The 23,120-nt window shown below is 40.8% G+C and overlaps 1 protein-coding gene across 2 annotated transcripts in view; it reads left to right on the top strand.

The window, feature by feature from the left end:
- Positions 1 to 17,557, top strand: part of GCLC (glutamate-cysteine ligase catalytic subunit) — a 35,159-nt gene extending 17,602 nt beyond the window's left edge. The window contains exons 4-16 of one of the 2 annotated variants that reach the window (XM_014869484.2): positions 510 to 623; positions 1,227 to 1,285; positions 1,377 to 1,513; positions 5,534 to 5,608; positions 6,502 to 6,618; positions 7,442 to 7,580; positions 8,107 to 8,219; positions 8,882 to 8,974; positions 9,670 to 9,774; positions 11,865 to 11,946; positions 12,043 to 12,146; positions 12,239 to 12,359; positions 15,852 to 17,557. In XM_014869484.2, the coding sequence (XP_014724970.1) occupies positions 510 to 623; positions 1,227 to 1,285; positions 1,377 to 1,513; positions 5,534 to 5,608; positions 6,502 to 6,618; positions 7,442 to 7,580; positions 8,107 to 8,219; positions 8,882 to 8,974; positions 9,670 to 9,774; positions 11,865 to 11,946; positions 12,043 to 12,146; positions 12,239 to 12,359; positions 15,852 to 16,057 (1,465 nt within the window). In that variant the 3' untranslated portion in view covers positions 16,058 to 17,557. Of the gene's footprint in view, positions 1 to 482; positions 624 to 1,226; positions 1,286 to 1,376; positions 1,514 to 5,533; positions 5,609 to 6,501; positions 6,619 to 7,441; positions 7,581 to 8,106; positions 8,220 to 8,881; positions 8,975 to 9,669; positions 9,775 to 11,864; positions 11,947 to 12,042; positions 12,147 to 12,238; positions 12,360 to 15,851 lie in introns of both variants that reach the window. The other variant, XM_014869483.2, reaches the window with a different exon arrangement.
- The last annotated feature ends 5,563 nt before the right edge of the window (positions 17,558 to 23,120 follow it).

Raw genomic sequence — 23,120 nt, forward strand, 5'->3', positions numbered from 1 at the left:
CACCTAATAGCTGCAGTTTTTATTTGCTTATGACATTCATCTCATAGGGGTTTCTCAGAGTTCTAGAAGTGTTATAAGACTTAAGATATGTGTACCACTTGAAACTACCTCTAGTTCTTACAGAGTTGGTTAAGGATATATTTTAAAAGGGCTAGATTGTTGAGAGTAGGGCTGGATAAATTACTTTGGCAGTCAACCTGCATCTTCAAGATAAACTTTGAAGCATGAAATGCAGCTGCATGTCAGTATTAATAACAAGCACTAACACACTAAAATGTGCATGTACCCCACATAGTACTGACGTTTCCTGCTTCAGCCACTGAAAATGTCCATGTTTGCTGTCTAATGATAGACTAGTGGGGCTTCTTTTAAAAAAAGGCTGTGTTAACCACTGTGGAAGGTGGTGGTTGGCTGGTTGTCTACTAGAATCCTAATCTTTGATCATTTGACCATTCTAAAATCACAGTCTGTTTTCATTACAGCTTGGATCTCATTGTTGTGTTACATAGGTTAGGCTGTCCTGGGTTTACACTGCCGGATTATAAGCCAACACCAGTAGAAGGAGGAGCTTCAAAATCCCTCTTTTTTCCAGATGAAGCCATCAATAAACATCCTAGATTTAGGTAAGAGTATTTGGGAAATTTGAGAAGTCAAGTATTTTGTCTCAACCTAAATATCATAGACATATCTCCAAATTCTTTACTGGAATAGAGGGCACTGTAGCTGGTTGCTGCAGATATCACAAGGACTCAGACAGAAATGGTTGTAATGACATGTATTTTCTTTTCAAAGTGTCTTAAGAAAATTAATTGTTAAGTTAAAGGAACTTTATATAAAAGTGTTGATTTTGCTACTGCAAAATTGTTTCCAGTTCCAGTGAGACTTTGGACAATGAAACATTCTGTTTAAAAACTAAGCGTACCTTTTAACTTGGCCTTGTGGTCTTCAGGTCTGTAGCCTTTTATTTCTGACTGTTTTATCGGTATGGTGCTGCGAAGTCCATCAAAATAAGACTGACTTCAGTGAAGAAAAATTAATTTAATTAATTTAATTAATTTACAGTCTATCTTAAAACTAGGAAAGGAAGCATCCTGAAGGAGAGTGCTCAAAATAAATAGAAAGTTGACATTCTGAAACCCTAAAAATTATTGAGAAAGTAGCTGCAAAAAATATTTGCATAAAGAGAAAATTTAATATAATTCAGAAAACTTTTTCTTTTGTTGTAGTACACTGACCAGAAACATTCGACACCGAAGGGGAGAGAAGGTTGTGATAAATGTGCCAAGTGAGTAAATTTAGTCTTATCTTTGTTCTTTTTCAAAATAATTGTTTAGTCTCATGCTCTGAGTTACTGAGTGCCTGTATTTTCCATGCAGTATTTAAAGATAAGAATACACCATCACCTTTCATTGAAACATTTCCTAATGATGATGGAGAAGCAGCAAAGGCAGCTAAGCCAGACTACATATATATGGATGCTATGGGTTTTGGAATGGGAAACTGCTGTCTCCAGGTAAAATGCATCTGCTTTCAAGATGTTACTGCATGTTGTCTTCTCTAAACATTTCCGTTTTCAAGACTTGTCTTATGTCTACTTTCACTTTCTTCAATTGATGCATTGTACATCAGTGTGGCAAAAGGGGAGATAAAAGAACAAGTAGTATGTCTAGTATTCTAGTCTTAAAATCCAAGTATATTGGGGTTTTGTGGCCAGGTTTTTCTAGGAGAGGGGCTGCAGGGGTGGCTGCTGTGAGAAGGTGCTTCTCCTTTGAGAAGGAAGCTTCTCACATGTCCAGCAGAGCCAATGCCAGCTGGCTCCAAGACAGACCCACCACTGGCCAAGGCTGATCCCACCAGTGACAGTGGTAGCACCCCTGAGGTACATACAATAAGAAGGAGGGGAGAAACTGTGCAGTGGCACTGCAGGTGAAGATAGGAATGAGAATATGTAAGAGAAACAGCTCTGCAGGCACCAAGGTCAGTGAAGAAGCAGGGGGAGGTATTCAAGCTGAGCTGAGAATGAAGTTGAGATTCCCCTGGAGCCTGCAGTGAAGATCGTGGTGAGGCAGGAGGTTGGCAGAGAGCAGAGATCCATCTGCAGCCTGTGGAGGACCCCACACCAAAACAGGTGGACGCATGAAGGAGGCAGGACCTGTCACCCCATGCAGTACCCATGCTGGAGCACTCAGTTCCTGAAAGACTGAACCTTGTGGAAGGGACCCATGCTGGAGCAGTTAATTAAGTGTAGCCCATGAGAAGGGTTGTTGTGGTTTAAACCCAGACAGCAAACAAGTACCATGCTATTGCTCCCTCACACACACGTATACCCCCTTGCCTCTGGTGGGATGAGGTGGCAAATCAGAAAAAGAAGAGACTTGTGGGTTGAGATTAAAATAGTTTAATAATTGAAATAAAATGAAATACAATAATAATGGTAATGAAAATTAGAGTGGGGGGGAAATAAAACTCAAGAAGAAAATGATGCTCAGCAGTACAGTTGCTCACAAGCAGCTGACAAATGCTCAGCCTGACCCCAAGCAGCAATTGGCCTCTCCCAACCAACTCCCCCAGTTTATGTATTGAGCATGATGCCATATGGTATGGGATATCCCTTTGGCCAATTCAGTTCCCAGCTGTGCTCACTCCTGGCTTCTTGTGCACCTGCTCACTGGCAGAGCATGGGAAATTGAGAAGTCCTTCATTTAGAGTAAGCCCTGCTCAGCAAGAACTAAAACATCAGTGTGTTATCAACATTATTCCTGTACTGAAGCCAAAACACAGAACTGTGCCTAGCCACTAGGAGCAAAATTAATTATCACAGTTGGTGCCAGGACAAAGTTGGAGCAGTGAACATGTTCATTGGAGGACTGTCCCAGGGCAGGGAACCCATACTGAAGCAAGAGTGTGAGAAGTCTTCCCACTGAGGAGGAAAGAGCAGCAGAGACAATGTGTGATGAACCAACCACAGCCCTCATTCCTCATTCTCTTGCACTGCTGGGAGGGGAGGAAGTAGAGAATTTGGGAGTGAGGTGGATTTTAAGATTTAGTTTTTATTTCTCATTCTACTCTGATTTGACTTGCAATAAATTCAGTTAATTTCCCCAAGTTAGGCCTGTTTTGCATGTGACAATAATTGATGAGTGATCTCCACTGCACCAAGTTGGGTCAGTGTTGATCTGCTGTAAGGTAGGAAGGCTCTGCAGAGGGACCTGATCAGGCTGGATCAATGGGACAAGGCCAATTATGTGTGGTTCAGTAAGAGGAAGTGCTGGGTCCTGCACTTTGCCCACCACAACCCCATGCACAGCTGCAGGCTGGGGACAGAGTGTCTGGAAAGCTGCCTGGTGGAAAAGGACCCTGGGGTCCTGGTTTACATTCGGCTGAACATGAGCCAGTGTGTGTGCCCAGGAAGGCTCATAGACCCTGGCCTGTGTCAGCAATAGTGTGGCCAGCAGGAGCAGGGCAGGGATTGTCCCCCTGTACTCAGCACTGCTGAGGCCACAGCTCGAGTGCTGTGTCCAGTTCTGGGCCCTCACTGTGAGAAAGACACTGAGGGGCTGGAGCGAGTCCAGGGAAGGGCAATGGAGCTGGGGAAGGGTCTGGAGCACAAGTCCTGTGAGGAGCAGCTGAGGGAGCTGGGGGTGCTCAGCCTGGAGAAAAGGAGGCTCAGGGGAGACCTCATCACTCTCTACAAGTGCCTGAAAGGAGGTTATACCCGGTGGGGGTCGGTCTCTTCTCTCTCACAACCAACACCAGGACAAGAGGAAATGAGCTTAAGCTGTGCCAAGGGAGGTTCAGGTTGGACATCAGGAAGAAATTCTTCACAGAAGGGGTGATTAGATATTGGAATGGACCGCCCATGAATGTGGTGGAGTCACTGTACCTGGAGGTGTTTAAGGAAATACAGGATGTGCACTCAGTGCCATGGTCTAGGTGATATTCAGTTATAGGCTGGACTCGGTGATCTCAGAGGTCTTTTCCAATCTAATTGATTCTGTGATTTCTCCCTGGCCTTACCTTGATCTTTGAGCCTTCTGTTACATTTTCTCTTCCCTGTCCAGCCAAAGAGGAGAGTGATTAAGTGGCTTTGGTGGATATTTGGCATCCAGCCAGGGTCAATCCAATACACCAGGTTTATTTGCTTGCATTATGGTTTTTTTCTGCTAATACTTAAATGTAACTGGATGACTGCTGAGAGGTTTTCTTGAACTGGTCAAACCACATTTGATCACTTTGTGAGTCTGAAAGGTCATCCTCCGCTCTGGTCATTTTTACACATGACCAAAGGACACTTGAAGGATCGACACAGAAGGAATATTTTTTCCACAGCACAGCTGTTTTCTAATTTGGGATGTTTTAATGAATATTGGATGAATATTTTAAAAGACAAAACAAACACAAAGAAATCCCGTATTTCCCCTATACCACCATCATCAATACCCCCCAAAAAATCCATCACTGAGGCACCAGTGAACTCAGGAGTTTTGGAGGGATTTGATGGTTGGGGGGTTTTTTATAGTCTTTTTTGAGGTGCAATTTGGTCTAGTGGCAAGCTGAGAAGAATATTTGTGTTTTGTGGGACACTCTAATTACTATCCTTGGAAGAGGAAAGGCTCTGTACAACTGGAATTTTTCAGGACAGCAAGCAGTGATGTTGATTTAGAGCTGAAGCCTGCTATATAATGTTACCATAGTGGTACAGGGGTAAATTCCCATCTAAGTTCTCCTCTGATCTGTGAATACATAAACTGCTAAGACAAAGGGAGTTTTGAGACTGATCACTCTGTGCGGTTTTTAAATTAATAAAGTGTTGGTTTGCAAAGTCTAGAGGGTAAGGTGTCTGCTACTAGAATTGTCTTCTGTTTGATGCTACTGTGAGTAAATTTCACAAAAATATTAACAAGAAGTTACCTGTTCTAGTGGCCTATCTGTGGTAGGGCTTCCAAAGCATTAATGCCTTTTGCAAATAATATTTTCTACTTTTTTTCAGAAAAAACTGAACTTTTTTTTGTTTTTAATGAGAGTTAGAGTAGACACACAGATATTGTTTATTTCCCCACAGTTTTTAAGGATCAAAGGCATCTTGAAATGTTCTTTAAAACAGGATTAGCGTCACATAAAACAAATGTTCAATTTACAATAGAGTCTGACTGTTGTTCTAAGTAAGTAGGTTCCTGGCTTACTTCCTGAAGGTGCATTATTCACCCGTGTGTATTCTAGATGTTAACTCAGTTTTCTTTGGTTTTGGCAAGTGTTTATATATTCAGCTTCACCTAAGAAGCATTGTGGTCTGCAATCTTCTAATGAACATGGAAATGGCATGGAAAGAAGCTTGTAATATAAATGCTACTGATAGGTGGGCAGAAATGTGTCCAAGACTTTGGGGGAAAACCGCCACAAAAAACCCACACGCAAAACCAAACAAATATTTAGTATATAAATAATTTTATTATATACTTGATTTTAAATCTAGGAAGACTGTGCTTGTTGTATGATTATAGAAATTTGATAGCAACTGTACATCTTCCAACAGGTGACATTTCAGGCTTGCAGCATTTCCGAAGCAAGATATCTCTATGATCAGCTAGCTACCATTTGTCCCATTGTGGTAAGTAATAGACATCTAACAGATGAACTCTTCCTTAGTGGCAAAAATCACTGTATGTTAAAGAAATAATACCCAAATTGCAAGCTCACAAATTGGGTACTCTGGGAGAAGACTCTTTCTAGGTTGCCACATGAGTCATGAAAAGCTATTTAATGTGCAAATGACACGTCAAAACAGATAATATCTGTTCTTTCTTGGCCCTTGTGTCTATTTCTTCCTCTCTGCTCTCACTCCCACATGCGTGAGACTCTTGTTGAATAGTTTCATAAATAGATTTGGGCAGTTTTTCATGAAAACAAGGCAAATTTGCTCCTTAAAACAATTTTTAATTTTTCAACTGGTATTGAAAACCCTCTGGTGTTACAGAGAATTTCAGCTTAAGTTGTTTAAATCTGTCCCTTGTATAAGCACGTTGTTGTAAACAACTGTTTACACCAGGATTTATGAAAATAAAGTGTCTATCTGGTCTGGATGATGAGTAGATCCTGCCCTGAGTGAGGTATGTTCCAGCTGTGTTACTAAGGTGCTTGACCAAACAAAATTAAACAAAATAAAATGATTGCAAGGTGAACTTCAGAAGTGAGCAAGCAGAATACTTACTGACTTGTCTCAAAAGTGCTTCTGCCAGTGTCATTTTTGTGTTCTTTAAATGCTGATCTGTAGAGGTAGAACATTTGGAGAGTGTCAGATGCCACTTGAGGAATGCTAACCCTTGACCCAAGCATTTTTCGGAGGTAGCAGTTGAGCTATTTCTGGTTATACGGACTTTGACTGAACATTAAATTGAAGCATATATACTTCAGTTCCTTCTGGATCTCTTTCCAGTGGAGTTGTATTTTGCTTTTGGTTCCTTGGGCTGGCCTCTGTTTTGATAGCAGGCTGTTTGATTTTAGATGGCGTTGAGTGCTGCATCTCCATTCTACAGAGGCTACGTGTCTGACATTGACTGTCGCTGGGGAGTGATCTCCGCTTCTGTGGATGATCGAACGCGGGAGGAGAGAGGCCTAGAGGTAAGTCACAATCCCTAGTAGCTGTCTGGGTTTTTTGGGGAAAAAAACTTAAATCTCCTTTAGTATCAAATTCTGCTTGTGCTCATCAGAATCCCTAATGAGGGAATGTGATGGTCTTTGTGGTAGATACAGGAGAGATGGTGTAAACGCTCGCCTTGGTTGGTCAGTTTGTGTTAACAAATACATATTTTTAATTAGGTATGGAATCCCAGTCTTCCATAGCTAGCTGAAAAGGGCCCCCACGATGAAACTTTCTAATTTATACTTGAGCCCAAAAGGCAAAAATTGTGCTAGATTAAATAATAAGTGCTGCTGAGTAGTGTAAACTAGAACTAAATCAAGAGAGCCAGGTGTCAGAACTTGTAGAGTTTCTCTAAGCAGGAATTTCCATTCAAGGCACTTTTTTTACAAAATTACATAAATAATTTTTAAAATGTACTTAAAATATTTCTTCAACTACCTATTTTAAGGGCATCTCTTACAGTGTGCACATAGTGAAATTGATGGTATGTGTTTAGTGCTTTCTAGGTGCTTGGGGCAATGGTATATTACATCAGGAAAACATTTCTACTTCTTGAGAATTCTAGTCATGTGTGATTGATGACTGATTTTTTGCTCAGATATATATGTCTGCAAACAAAATAGTCGTAATTCCAGAATCACTTTATATTTGAGTGTATTTTAGACTTGTGTTTTCAATAATTTTAATTGAAGTTGTAGGGTTTTTTAAATAGGATAATAATTCTCAACGTGTCATTAGTGATCAAAACTTAGGTAACGTTGTTAACAAGCTGTTAAAATATTGTATTCTTAAATTATATAGCCACTGAAGAACAACCATTATAGAATCAGTAAATCCAGATATGATTCCATAGACAGTTATCTATCTGAATGTGGTGAGAAATACAATGACATTGATTTGACAATAGACAAAGATATCTACGAGCAGCTAATAAAGGAAGGTAAGTGTTTGCTTCATTATGAGCAGGTTAAGAATTATGTTTGCAGCGTGTGGGGATATTTTATGTTTTTGTTCTTGTTTGTTACAAACATTGTGCAGCCCTCAGAGTGACTCCTACTCACGAAGTATCCATCTCGAGAGTGGTCTCGAGAGTTTTTTAAAAAGGATTAATTTGTAACAGAAACTGTCTCTAATGCATCAAACTGAGTTTCTCAAACTGGAATCAATGTTTTACTTTTATGGAGAGAGCCAAACTGCTTTAGGAAACATGGCATAGAATGCATCAGAAAGCAGGAAGAATGGCTGCCACATCAATATTCAGCTGCCATTTTCAAACAAGAACATGATTGATTTGGGGTTTTTTTTCTCTTTTTAATCATTTCCTTCCTTCCTGAAGTCATCACTTGAACAGGATGTGGTGGGTTGAGGCAGCATTGCAGTGTTAGATATTTTCTGTCTTGTTAAAAAAAATAATTTCCTAGAGCCTTGATATGTATGAATTGTTTGTTTGAATTTTCATCTTGTAGGTATTGACCACCTTTTGGCACAGCATATTGCACACTTGTTCATTCGAGACCCACTGACTTTGTTTGAGGAGAAAATACATCTAGATGATGCCAATGAATCCGACCATTTTGAGGTTACGTCTGATTTAGAGGAATTTAATAAATATATATAATTGCTTCTTTTTATACTACTACTTAATTGGAGGATGGCTGTATTAGCTAAGAATTTTTTCATTAATATTTTATTTTGGCTAGTTTTTTAGCATATGACTGCAGTTACAAGCACATTCATTTATTCATTTAATCTTTTATTTAGAAGTTGATGGCTTATACTTTGAACCAAATAAAATATGAAGAGCCTAAATTATAGCGATGTACCTAAATGCTAAGGAGAATTGTCAAGTTTTAAAGCTTCCTGAAAATTATTTGTATTTTATTTATGTAGAAATCTCTCTTTTACAGCTTTATGAGGTAATAGGTGCGGTAATATTAGGCCTTTTTAGTTCAGGATGTGTCAGCCTCTCATGAACAAATAAAGTCAGCTGCATGCCAGTCCCGTAGTGTCTTGTACATAATACTCAACCAAAATAGCAGGAGAAAATACAACATACTTGCTACTAGGACAGGTAGTTGTACTGTGGGCTTTAGGAAGTTACAGCACTTACTTTGGACCCACTTCTCTAACCTGCTATGCTGTTCCACAGAAAACACTAGGGCTCTAGTTATCTGCTTATCTTTCTTCGATTATGAATGATGTATATCTGGATTGTGACAGATTATTTCATGTGCTTTGCAGAACATTCAGTCTACAAATTGGCAGACAATGAGGTTTAAGCCACCACCTCCAAACTCAGATATTGGATGGAGAGTGGAATTCAGACCTATGGAGGTAAGGAAGACATCATTATGTACAAGAGCACATTTCCTTTTAAGTGGAAAAGTACCAGGCATTCTGCCATCCAGTATCAAACTCCTATTACTTGTGCTGTGTTTTCTCCCCTTTGATTTGCTAGATGCAAGTGAAGTGGACAGCAGTATTTAATCAGACATGGACTGTGGGAATGTAACTGACAGGAGAATCCACTGCAGCACATCAATGCGTGCTAATGGATTTGGGGTGATGGGGAAAGGAATTAGGCTTGTATTAAAGCAGCAGTAAACAAAGCCCTATTTAGCTTCTAGAGACTGTATTTCTCCAGTATATTTCCTGGTACTGAACAATTCCACTGTCACAGTTTTGTTTTTTTCACAAGTGCTTTTATTCTACAGCTGTCTGTTTCTAAGCTCTCTGAATTTAATCCTTTTAGAGTGGAAATTTAAAAGCTACTATACTTCCGTAATTAGACAGAGAGCCTGAAGGTGCAGGTTATTTGTCTTTTGAAACACGAGTGAGCTTTGCATTGAATTTTAGGGTTGAGTTTGTTGAAGCGCGTGCATGCCTTGTGTCACTGCTGGTGACTGCGCGTGTGCAGTGTGTGTGAACACAAGGACGAGCATGAACATCCAGGTCAAACTGTTCCAGACTGTCCTTGCCCGAGTGTATTCCCACTAAAGTAATTGCATCTTTACTCCTTTCATGTCTAGGTCCAGTTAACAGACTTTGAAAACTCTGCATATGTTGTGTTTGTGGTATTGCTAACCAGAGTGATTCTGTCATATAAACTGGATTTTCTCATTCCTTTGTCCAAGGTAGGTGTGAAAGATCAGATCTACTAGAGCTAAATGTAATGGATTTGCATCAAGTCTGATTTTTATCCCCTGCAAGCTAAGAAATAGTAATTGTCCACTTACAGAACAGTCATTTTTATCTTCCAGTCAGTTCTTGTCTGTACAAGTACTTTGAATTAATTTAAACTCTACAATATTAAACAAATATTTTCAGCTGTCTTATGGAATTAAACATAGAAAAGTGCTGTAGGAATTTCTGGGATGCCTGGCAGTGTCTAACTGCTGCAGAAACGTTGAGAAATACCATTGTCCCAAGGCTCTTTTGAGGCTGGGAAAGGGTATGTTTCCCCCATTTTACACACAGGGCAGAAATAACTGGTGGAAGTAAAAATCTTTAGACTTATCTTAACATGAATGTTGCCTGTGTCTCATGCTCTTACTCTGTTTTGTTTGTATCTGGTGGGGAGAGAAAGGAGGAGTTCAGCATGCTTAGTGTTACACAGTATTTGAGTGGAAACAAATACTGCTGATTCTGGTCACAGCTGTGACTTGTCCTCAGACAGACAAGCAATGCAAAATTACTTTTTCCTTAATCTTGCCCTCGCAATTGCTGAACTGTTTTGTGTGAAATTGACTTTGCATGTCCTCCTTTTGAGGTACTTGACCAAAAAATGTCTTTTTAGATGGGTATTCCTGTGATGTTACACGTAACTTTTAAAAAGATCTTGTAGGGCAGAAGGCTTTTGACACTGTGCTCAGAAAGTCCAGCACAGCCATAGTATCCTGTGGCTTTTCATAGAGTTTTTAATTAAAAAGGAGAAAAATATTGAAGTCATAAATTTTACAGTAATCATACCATACATATATGGTATGATTGGGTATGACTTCTAAAAGGAGATGTCAGGGAGTTCAGACTGCATAAATAATGCAGCAATTTAGCACTTAGATTACACATAATTACATTGTTATTTGAGTGTCTCAAAAGCACAAAATTTTTAACTACCAGCTAAAAGTGAATAAGAGATCAGGTGCTGAAAGAACCTGAACAGAATTGGAGGGCTGGGGGGCTGAAAATTGCTTGAGCTTGCCAAGCAATTTGGCAGGTAATGCAACACAGAATTGCACAACCATTGGTAAGCCTGCCTCTTTCAAGTAAAATAATAGGGGGTTATGGGGCTAATCTCACACTAATCTTGGCTGTCTGATTGAATGCGGTTGAATGCTCGTCAGCTGGGACTGGAGTTCTTTCAAACTTTCAAAACAACCTGTTGTGTAAATAGGTTTCATAATACAAAATTAATTGAAAATAAAGGTTTGGAAGGTAAGAAGTAAATGAAGATTTTGCATAGCCTTTAGATAAAGATCAGACAAAGAATTCAGCAAATTATATCTCTTTTTCTGAAGGCAATATGGTAAAGCTAATGTCCAAAAACTGTATGATGTTAATTCCCTGAGAACCTACCAGTTAAAGAACTTGGACAAAATCTTCCATCAAGAAATACAGAGCAATGCTTATGTCATTTGCAGAGCAAACAGTTTGGAGGACTGTTGGGAAGCCTGAAATTTAGAACTTTTTTGCTAGCAATCTAAGTTTAAATATCTAACAGATGTTTGGGAATGGAATAGATACAACTCCCATACAAACTTACTTGAATGCTGTTTCTAAAAGTTTAATACAATGGTAATTCTTCTAAAGACAGTGATGATTTTGTTAATCAAAGCAGCAAATTAGGCTAGGGAAATTGAAATTTTCTTCTTCCGTACTTATTTAAATTGCATCTAAATATTCAGAGAAGTCTGCTAGAAGGGATGCAACCTGCTAATCGTAGCTGTTCCTGTGTTTTCATCCAAACTCAGATTAGTATAGCATGTTCTAACATGATACCATTACCTATTGTGCTGGAGACCCAGATTCATAAAATGTCATCTGTTCATGGGTTTGTCCTGGCCACTGGAGAATGAAATAAAACTCAGCTTCACAGCTTGACCTTTTGTGATGAAAAAGTAAGAAATATAGTAGATGTTTCAACTTATGAAACCCAAATGTGACAGTTTGGTAGAATCCTACTTTTCTAAAATGTCACAGATCTCTGAAATACTTCTTTTGCCAGGTGGATGAAAACATGAAGGTGGCCCAGAAAAGAGATGCTGTACGACAGGGAATGTTTTACTTCAGAAAAGATATATGCAAAGGTATCACATCAAGTAATCTGACTAACACTGTGTGGATGTCTAGCGCATATCTTGCCTTTTAACCATTTTTTTCCTTTCCCTTTGTCACACATGAAGGTGGAAATGCTGTTGTGGATGGATGTGGCTCTGCACAGAATGGGACAAGCACCAACACAGAAGAGTACACCTTAATGAGCATTGATACAATTATCAATGGGAAGGTCATAGCCTCTTCTACCTGGAACACATTCTATTTTACCCTCCCAGAAACCAGACTGAGTGTGTTTTATGCTGATTCTGTTCTCTTACACAGGAAGGAGTCTTTCCTGGTTTGATCCCAATTTTGAATTCCTATCTTGAAAACATGGAAGTGGATGTGGACACAAGATGCACCATCCTAAACTATCTGAAGCTAATAAAAAAGAGAGCCTCTGGTATGTTTGACATTTTTGGACATTGACTTTCTTGGCACTTTTCTACTTTCAGTTGGATAAGACTGATGGGAGCTGTGGATGTCTCGTTAGCTATTGAGTAATTAGAGCAAAAGACTGAAGTGTGTTCTCTGGCCTAAATCTTGTCCTGTCTATTTTTGATTTTTAATGTTTAGTGATCCGTTTTAGAACTCAAATTAGGAGTAACTGATAGAGTAACAGTCATGGTTTAGAGGGTAGTATATACCCAGTCCTCAATTTTGCTTTTCAACACTGTTTACTGCTGCTTTTGCCGCTGTATCGTCCACTTTGTAGTAGTTTAAACATACACTACTCCACTTTGCCCTGTCACTTGCATGTTGTAAAAGTATTTGAGGCTGGGTCTGATAGCTTGCCTGATACTACTGGTGTGACTCCATAGCTTACTGCTCCAAAGCATTTGTAAGTCTAAACTCAGGTCTGCTAGACCATGGGACCTAGACTTCAGCTCACTGATAAGAAAGTCCTTTCATAAGTAGCAGAACTCCTTCAAGGCAGAGCAGGCTCTTCCACTGTCTTTCCCACGTTGCAATGTTTTTCAAGACAGGTGTATAATGACTCTTTATGTTTCTTAAAATGCCACAATATAATGAGTAAAAAATGCAGGCTAAACTTAATTTAGAACTGTGTGTTTAGCTCAGTCTGCGGCAGCTTTTTAACTTTTTCTGTAAATCTTCTGTATAACTGCATATAAATTTAGCTAGGTGGTTAATTTTAGCCTCATAAGTCAATTTTCCCCCCCCCCCCTCTGCTCCCCCCACCCTGAGTTTTAAACTCAAGTGTTGCATTCCTTTTTAATTTTTGAAGATTGCTGTAGAAGCTTCTAGGTAAAGACCTTTCTAAAGCTCAGGTGGAAATCGGGATTTTGTCTTATCTGGTAATTCACTACTTTAGCAGTTCTTCAGAATGGTAACATGTTTTTAAACATTCCCTTGTCTGTTCGTTTGGTTCGTTTTTGTTTTCCTTCAGGGAAATGGTCTTGAGAAAACAAGGAATCCATAACAGTTTTTCCTAAGGTCTAGTGATGTGGGTCCAACCCCATCTGGAGGTGTTCCCCACCAAAGAAAACTTTCCTACCTAATGCAAAAGTCAGCTCCTGTATTTACACAGACTTAAAATCTGTGAGAACAGGGTAGATAAGAATGTAGGGTTTATAGTTCAGCTCTTATGAACTGAAAAGACTTTTAAATGAGGCTTCTTAAGAACTAGAATCCACAGAATAAAAAAGCACTTAGGTATTGTATTACTGTGCCATGATGTTTCTCAGTTGTGAGCTTTGGATTATTCAAGTTTACTCGATCTTAAATCAAATGTTCCTGATGTGCAGACTGTTTATTATGAGTCATAGCCACAAAGAGTGGCCATCTTCCAGATTTCCCAAATGATGAACACAGCACTCATGGGTTATGACCAGCATAATTCAGTCACCTCTTCTCCTGCAGCATAGCAAGGTATTACCCTCCTGATCTCTGTATAGGTGGTGTTTGACTGCCACCACTCAGTGAGACTACAGATTTGCTAGGCAGGCAGCAGCTGCTGACCACCACCTAACATTAATGAAAGCAGTACTGAGGTGGCAGCATCAAGAGGTCCTTGTCCTGGTGTGCTCTCTCCTGGCTGCCTGCAGCACAGTAATCACAGAGCTTGATCAGCATTCACAGATGTGATTTCCATAATCTTTGACTTACCTTTCTTCAAGCAGTTACACTTCTGGTCCACCTAAAGTCATACAGTAAGAAATGACATAGTTCTATTATATGCTTTTTGAAAAAATTAATTCTGTAGTTTTTCATGTTTAAATGCTATTCACAGTTATTCCATGATACAGCTTCTAGTTCCTGTGTTGTAGGATCATGTTTATCTACTCACTTGTCATCAGCATTCATAATTGTGTGGATTTCTCCAGTATATGGTTGCTCCTGAACTTAAAATTCCCTTTGCCTCTTTTTGTCTGTAAGGCATCTCACACTTTTTGTCAGTCAGCAGTGCTATACTCCTGTACATACTTCTGAGAGTTGCAGGCTGTGCTCCCAGTGCAGGTGTGCAGGGTACAGCGGGGCAAGGATGGAGAGTGCCTGGGCTGCCTGGCCACTAGGTGTCTGTGTTGGTGTGCACTGGACACTGCCCAGCTGCTCCAGCACTGATGCCTGCACAGCTTGTACTTCAAACGTGTCTCTTTTTAAGCTTCACTCCGCTCATCTCCTGACTCCACTGACTTTCTTGCAGGCCCCCTGCTTCTCGTTGATGTCAGAAAGTTTTCATGTTGAGTTTTTAGTGCCTTCAACAAATAAAGCCTCTTGGGTAAATTTTTTCCTGCCCTTGTATGTAGAAGTAACTCTGGCCTCATTACTTCTGGTTTTTGAAACACATTTTGATTTCTAGTAACCTTTTTTATTCTGCTTTTTATTCTGATACTTTCTGCAATTTTTCTGATTTCTCTTCACGTGCATCTGTTCAAAACCACTGCTAGGATATTTTTAAATAGTCTTGGATTCTTTCTACTTTTTTATTTGTGTGTTCCTTCATGCTTTCTCTACCTTGATTCCTCTTGCTTTTTATAATATTCTTAAACCAAAGACGTAGTGGAAGCCCTCGATTCTTTCCACTCACAATGAAGTTGATATGCTGGCACCTAGCCATGAAAGTTTTTCTAGGCTCTTTGAGCATCCCATCAGCCCATCTTAATGTCTTAACTGTCAGAGTTACCTTAAACTTCTAGTAGTTAAGACTTGCTTGCATGTGCTGCATTCAGGAGCAAGATTCAGCAGCCGGACACTGGTGTCCAGCCAGCCCCCAGCTGCTACTTCATGGGGATACCAGTCTCCTGCAAGTGGTATGTGTCGTTCAGTGACCTTGTATAGAGGTGCTGGGGACCCTTAGGTACCTGCTGACCAACGCAAGACCTGTGAAGTGAAGCAGAGGCACTGTGTACAAACCTGAAGTTGGTATAATTGGAGACCAGTCTATTTTTTGCTAGAGTAGCTGCCAGAAGGAGAAAGAACAGTAAGCCAAGGTTGACTGATCAAAACTAGCAGCTCAGTTGGGTGGATCAACTACAAACTTCTTTTGCACAAATGTAGTAGTGCAGAGGTGTCTGTTGATTCATCTCAGCCAGATTGTTAAATGACCTTTGTTAAATAGTGTTTGTTTGAGACCTTTTGCTATACAATCTGTTGATAGCACCTGTTCCAGTTGCTACTTCTTTCTGCATTATGTCATTGGAACATCTGAAAGTTGAAAAATTGCACTAGATAAGTGAATTTTAGACCATCAGGGATATGTCATCTTAACTACACCTGCAGTTTAGCCATATTTGAAAACCAAAAAGTATAGGAATGTGTTTCTCCTGAAAGCATGGGCTACTCATTAATTGTGTATATAGTGCACAGAATTCTAGGTGTTCTATTGCTGAATTAGATGTATAAAATGTGAAATATAATTTCCTCTTGCCCACAGGAGAATTAATGACAGTTGCTCGGTGGATGAGGGAATTCATCGCACAGCATCCGGACTACAAGCAAGACAGTGTGATAACTGATGAAATTAATTACAGCCTTATGTGGAAATGCAACCAAATCGCTCAAGGCCAGGCAGAGTGTCCTGAACTATTAGGGGTAGGATTTAATAAGAAACAGAGTGGAAATAAAACTGACTCTTTGTAATGAATAAATGAATGAATGATTCTTAAATAATAAAAATATTAAACCTTTTAGCAAAGCACTAGCAAAGATACTGTGAATCTGGTAAAGTTTCATGGTGTGAAGACCAAAACAGGGATACTGCACTATAAAATGGGCCAATCTGCCTAAATATTGGTTTGAGGCATCCTAAAATGGCATATTCTTATTGTTAAGGTTTATACAATATACATGTAAATAGTAAGATATTTTTATGATTAACATCAATGTATTTTAATAACATTGTAACTAAGGTTATTGTGAATTAGCTTGTAACTTTTTTATGCTTAATATAGAAAGAAAAATTGTCATGAACAGCTTTGTAAATGTAATGGTACTTGTATATTATATGCATTCCAGTTACTGAATGTTTACTGTAATTTTTTTAACCTGGAATGTGCTAAGTAATTTACCTTATTGTGTAAGAAAAAAAAAATCCTTCTGGATCTACCTGAATCACAGATACTTCTTCCTTCCATTTGGGTTTTGAAAGTATGTAAGAACAGACAAATATATGTGCATCCCAGTTGTTAATCTTACAGCAGTTTCTCAGTTGCCACAAGACCTGCATCCACTTGTAAACAGTAAAACTCAGAGGAACAGATCTGACTTTATTCAGATAATGCAAGTCAGCGTGCCTGCAGATGCAGTTAATTTCTTCCCCTCTAAAATGAGCTGTATGCCGTCTCAGTTCAGAAATCTGCCCTATGATTTCACAAAAAAAAAAGTAGTAACGGGAGATGTGTCGAAAGAGAGGAAGAAATAGAGCTGGACATACAGCTCTCTTCACAAAGGAACCAGAGACACCTGTTCTGGACTTCAGCCTGTTTCACTGCTCTTCTCCCACATTGCTGCTGTTCCCATAGTCAACAACGACTGCAGCACAAAACCAAAATTCTGTCCATTCTTCCTAAGGTTGAGTTTCTCATTCTGTCATCTTGTTAATTATAAATAATTTTGTTAGCATGTTTATTTTCTATAAGGTAATTTATGTAGGTGGCTGGGGTTACCTACATAATTGTAGTTATGGACAAGTTAATCCCCTCTAGAAAACAGTTTTAAAGAGAAATTCTGGAATGCACTAATCCTTTGAATTGGAAGCTGGTGCTGGGAGTGACTATAAACTACTTAAATTCAGACATTGCATCTGTAAATAAAGCAAACTTAAGGGGCCTTTTTGATTTAGCTTCTTAACTGATTTCTAAAAGTGAATTGCATTAGGGGTAGAAGATGCAAAGCTTAAAGGAAGCCTATATAAATACATAAGATGTAATGATTTTTTTGAAAGAACTAATGGAGAAACTGCAGTGAGAGGTGCACCAAGAAGCTTTTATGTACTGAATTACTTTGTTCTGTGTTCACAGGTGTGCTTTAGAGAATAAAAAGAATACTCTTTTCCTGCAGTGGTGAACTTGTTTTAATTAAGATGTAGGCATATGCTAATTTAGTTCATGTAATAAGGAAATAAAAATAAAATTTGCAGTATGTGTTGGTCACTTGCATGACTTGAACCCACATTTTCAGATTCAAAAAAGGAGGAGCTGCATACCTGGCAAGTACAACTCACCCAGACTCGTTTTGTTCACAGTGAAGCTTCTCAGGACTCAGACAAATGGTCTGACATTCCTACAGCAAAGAAGTCCTTGCTATTTTCAAGGTAGCATCTGTCTGATTGCACAGCATGAGCTGCTATGCTTGGAAAATCCCTAAAAATAGTTGGAATGCTTTTCTGCTGGTACTACATCAATACCTTATTCCCTTTCAGTTAACATTGAATCACCCTTCTGGCCAACTATGTGTCCCGTAAGTTAGAGAACATTTTGTCATGACGCCTTAAAAGTTGTGGCTGGAAGTTTCCCTCCTGCCTTCTTGTGTACATGTTTCCAGAACGGATGAGTGAGATCAAACACGGAGCTGCTGTTGTTTTTTGAGACATGCGAGCTTGCAGTGTCTAAGCATTGTGCATTCACTACATGAAGAGTTCAGGTATGTGATCCAGCCTGTTCTTTACAGTGTGGTGAAGGCTGTCAGTGCAAACCAGAGTTGCTGCAGGGACAGGGGCAAGCTTTGCCACTACCTTTGAATACAACTTTGAGACGGCTCTTTTCTATCTGTGCCTACTCGGAGGTAGAGAAGCAAACCCTAGTCCAAGCCTCAAGCCCTGGTTGACCTTTTCCAGAGAGCATGAGAAACTCCCTTGGGCTATGCTTACAGGATTTTCAGTTCTGCAGTCATGAAGTGCTTTCATGGAAATAATGACCCTTCCAACAATCATGTGAGCAAAGGGAGGGGAAGAAGCATCACGCACTCGAGGTGAATTGTGATTGATTCCTTGCCCAAAGACTTTAACTGTGGCACTTTCAGTGATCATTGTGTTGGATACAGTTCAGCTCCACTAACATGCTTCATGCCTTCCAGTTTTCAGCTAGGAGATCCCATTGTGATCTCCAGAGGTCTTGATGCTGTGAACTCTGATGCCAGTTTTCTCTTGTGTCAGACTATTTATGTTCAAATGTCTTAGTTTCTGGATTATTATAGACATGCTTTTATCAGGGCCTGCATTCTTAAAATGTGTCTCCTTAAAATGTGTGCACAGAGCTCTGCCAGCAGCTTGCCTTTCTGGGAGTGGTGCAAATCTGCTCCAGCCTGAGTTCCTCTCTCCCCAGAGCCACAGGTCCTTCCAGAAATCTGTGCCGTTGTGGATTTCCCACAGGATCACAGCCTCCTTTGGGCATCCATCTGCTTTGCTGGGGGTTCTTCTAGGAGCTGCAGGTGGATCTCTGCATCCCCATGGACCTTCATGGGCTGCAGGGGCACAGCTGCCTCACCATGGCAGCTGCACCATGGGCTGCAGGAAATCTCAGCTCTGTCACCTGGAACACCACCTCCCCTTCCTTTTTCTCTGACCTTGGTGTGTGCAGAGTTGTTTCGCACACATATTCTCACTCCCCTCTTCCAGCTGAGTGTGTTGTGCAGTTTTTTCCCGATTTCTTAAATACTATTCCAGAAGCACTACCACTGTTGATGCACTCAGCCTAGGTCAGGTCCATCCTGGAGCCATGTCATTGACTCTATTGCACATGTGGGAAGCTTCCAGCAGCTTTTCACAGAAGCCACCCCTATAGCCTCCCCAATACCAAAACGGGTCCGTGTGAACCCAATACAGTGTTCCCTGGAATAAGATTCCCTTAGAAATGGGAAACTCCCTCTTGTAAGATTATCCTAGAAAGGTAAAGTTAGGAAGGCTTTGCAGGCTACAGCACTTTCTGCCTATTCCCTGTCAAGTATGAGGATTCACTCTGTACAGTAAATGCAAGTTTCTGCAGCTTGTGTAGCAGCATTGTGTCTCCCTCTGAACAAAGCAATATCTTTCCCAAAGAAAAGTGTAACTGTAGATGCTGGCTATGAATTGAACAACTGGGCCAGATACTATGGCTTATGTTAAGCAAGAAATGGCTGTAAACACTTCTCTGTCTTTGAAAACAATGTTAATTTAGCCATCTAATTTAGTTATGTATCTCAAAGTTACTCCAAAGTTACACCCCTGTGACATGATACAGAGAGAAAACTAAAATCATGTTGACAGTGAGAAATTAAAAAGTAAATTTTCCTTCACTTTCCAGTGAAGGAAAGTTAAAGTAACACCCCGAGCCACATTGTGCTCAAAAAAAAAAGTGTTGGTGCATGATGGCTCCTCATCATTGACTTCTAAGAGTTTGTGTTCTGGCCAGAAAAATGCTAGTTTATAAAATATTTAAGCAACGCAATTTTTCTCACTCTGGAAAAAAGTCCAAGTTCCTATTAAATGCAATTAGATCAAAAGTAAGGAGATTTTTATCTGATACAGGGTGATGGTACAGATTTTGATGAAAGATCTTAATGAGGGCCTTACTATCCAGTGCCTTGACTACAGCCAGTCTGTGTGGCAGTGAGGAGTTTCTTGCTGTGTGTTGCTCTGGCAGGTCATGTTCAGAAGAAGAGACTGGGGACAGGGAGGAGGAAAGAATGAAGGAGAGAAGCCTGTTACCATCCTGACAGGTTCCATTTTCTCCCTACTCTTTGATTTGTGCCGGGCAAGCATCTGTGCCAAGACGACCTCAAGTTCTCCAGCATTTTTCAGTTAGGTTTCTTCTTTCCCTTCAACCATTTTCTAGTTTGGACTATATTCCTTCCTGTCTGTTCCCATCCGTGCATGCACAGGCAGAGCTGGACATCTAATCCTTGCCAGCTTACTCACCACATGGGCATTCAGAGGCCAAGAACTTAGAGTGTTTTTCTTGGCACTGCAAGGGACTGGGACTCCATGCCCAGAGACCGTCACACAGCTGCCTAATGAAAAACAGGAAAGCCTTCCAGCAAAAAATATACCTCTCTGCTGAGGGGAAGCAAGACTTGGCATCACCCACATTTCCTACCTTTCATCCCACTCGGCAGCATTCCTATGGGTTATTCATCCCACTGGCATCAGCTACAGGCATTTGATTCTAAAGAGCAGTAGCACAGAGGATGGCATGGGATGTTAGTGGAGGCAGGCCAAGCTGGCAGCCAGCTCTCCAGGCCCCCCAGACTGTGGAGAGCAGGAGATACGGCTGTTGTACTCTGTCTCAGACACAAACTGGACCACTGAGCACAAACCGCTTCTGCCTGTAATTTCTCACCCCGGCAGGGTGAACCAGAGCAATGCAATATAAACTCCGATGTGATCCCTGGGCTTAGGCAGCATCACCTTTGCCAGCAAAATGAAACAACCTTGGCACAGAGGGCAGAAAGCCAGGCAGGGCCCTCGCTGGGGAGTGCTCAAGGTGCAGGGATGAGGTCAGACAAACTCATTGCTAAGCCCAGGGCCAGCCCTAGGTGTCCTCCTAAGGTAAGAGGCATTACAGCGAGATGGGACACAAAGCAGCTGTTCTCAGTGGAATAAAGGGGAAAAGGAGCCAGAGCCGCAGCGGTATTCCAGGTCCAAATCTTTGGTGGATTTATGCCCAAATTGCTACTCATGGGTTTAGCCCATGAACTCCTCCTGGTGGGGTCGCACAGCAGAGCAGTGGTAATTCCTCTCCATCTCTGCTGCATTCCCACTGGGAAGGGGCAAAGGGCAGCTGAAGTCAGTGGTGGGGCTGCCTGGGGACACCCCAGCTGGGAGCCCTCCAGGCAGATCTGCTCTGTAGATGCCTCATAAGCAGGGCAGACCTCTGTATGTGTTTAAAGATGAGTCCAGACTAGCGTGTCCCTTTTCATCGTTTGGTTTTGCCACACAATTGCTGGGAGCAAAACTGCCATGGTCCAAATTAAAACATGTAACATTCCAGTGCTTCCGGATATGACACATCCTGAACAACCCTGTGAGGTGAAGAGGTGAATTCCCCTTTCAAATGCAGTTTGCTCTTGCTCTTAAAATAGTAATTTCTAGACAACAAACTTCACCCACTGTTTTAAAAAAAATATCTGTCAAAGAATGGCATAAAACAACATATTGCAAATTTTTGTCTTTTTCCCTTTACTTCCGGTGCAGCCCAACTGGCACACATCCCACAGCTTCATGTGAGGTAGGGATGCAGCCATTTCCGGAGATGCATGTGAAAAGCAGAGCTCCAGAAGGGAGTGCCCACACGTCCCTGGAAATCGATTCTGACTTTCCACTTCCCACTCATCACAGCATATGTGGTGTCATCAGTATCTGACCATTCCCACTCAGGCTACAGGGACTCAAAGAGGTGGCATACTTAGGAAGGGAGAAGATAGCCAGGCATCCCACATCAATCCCTCCGGCTGTTACTCTGGCTTCCAGAAACGTGGCATGTTTGGCCTTGCTTTTAACTGATAAAGTGTGATGCTTGCCCTGAGCACCAACAAGGACAAAACATTTCTCATCCTGCCTCAGAAAATCAAAATCTACAGAAAATAAAGGAAACTTAGAGGATTATAACTGTGCAACAAGGGAAAATCCCAGCAGGCTACTGTGTTTCTTACTGAGTGCCTTCTGTACTCATATGTTTTTACAAAGTTCTGTATTAGTTTTCAAGATATACCACAGCAAGCTGCTCTCTAGGGGAGAGGAACACTTGTCCAGGACCATGCTCTCCAGAGGGGATCATATGCCAGGTACAACAGTTGTCAGGACATCAGCAAAATGGTTAACTGTTTCCAGCTCTGTTTTCATCCTGAAAGGGGGCGTTTATCTCCTTTTGTCCTTGATGCAGCCAACAGAGTTTTGTAATGTGTCAAAACATTGGTGCCAAGCACATTTACTGTTGCAATGACAAGCTACAACACCTCATAGCTTACATATGGCAACCAAAGGTATAATGCAGGTCTAGAAGTGCCTACAGGACAACGATGTGAGATGGTGAGCCTGATGCTCTAATTGCAACAAAACCGTAAAGCATTATGATAAATTTTATAATCAAACTGCATTGTCTTTACAACTTTTCCTTGGCTGTGCCTAGAGTTTGAGAGAGATGACATAGTGACAACCTTGCCCACCCATTTCCTGTCTTTTACCATCAACAAATATAGTACGTGTATGAACTTGGTTTGTCTTAGTTACTTCCTTATAAACAACTTTTACTGGTGGAGCCCACTGGCTCAAAAATCAGCCAGATTGGAGATTCTCCAATACCTGTCATGAAAAAACACCTCTGGGTTGTGTCCTGGGACACCACAGATGGCATGTGCCTCCAAGAGGACGTCACAGACACTGCAAAAATCACTGAACACAAGTGCTGTGTCTTCATGGCATACCTCCAGCTGGAGATCAGCAGCTATGACAGGCTCTACAACAGGAACTGGTGATTTAGCACCTACTTTCAAAAACTCCTTCAACGAGGCAGGAAACACTGATGTAACACCAAGTTCCCAGTTTTGAAACTTGCCTGATGATTTACGTGGGGATAGGAAAGGGGAAAAAATCTGCATCACATGTACCCAGCATATCCCAGCTTCTCTGTCCCAGTGTTCTAAGGAGCTCTGCCTGCTCCTGGGAAGAAGCAAAACGAAGCAAAGCTAAACTTAGTCAAGAGGAATTGCAAAGATATTTTCCAGGGGAAAA

Source organism: Sturnus vulgaris, chromosome 3, assembly GCF_052056855.1.
Source record: "Sturnus vulgaris isolate bStuVul1 chromosome 3, bStuVul1.hap1, whole genome shotgun sequence".
NCBI classification, from domain to species: domain Eukaryota; kingdom Metazoa; phylum Chordata; class Aves; order Passeriformes; family Sturnidae; genus Sturnus; species Sturnus vulgaris.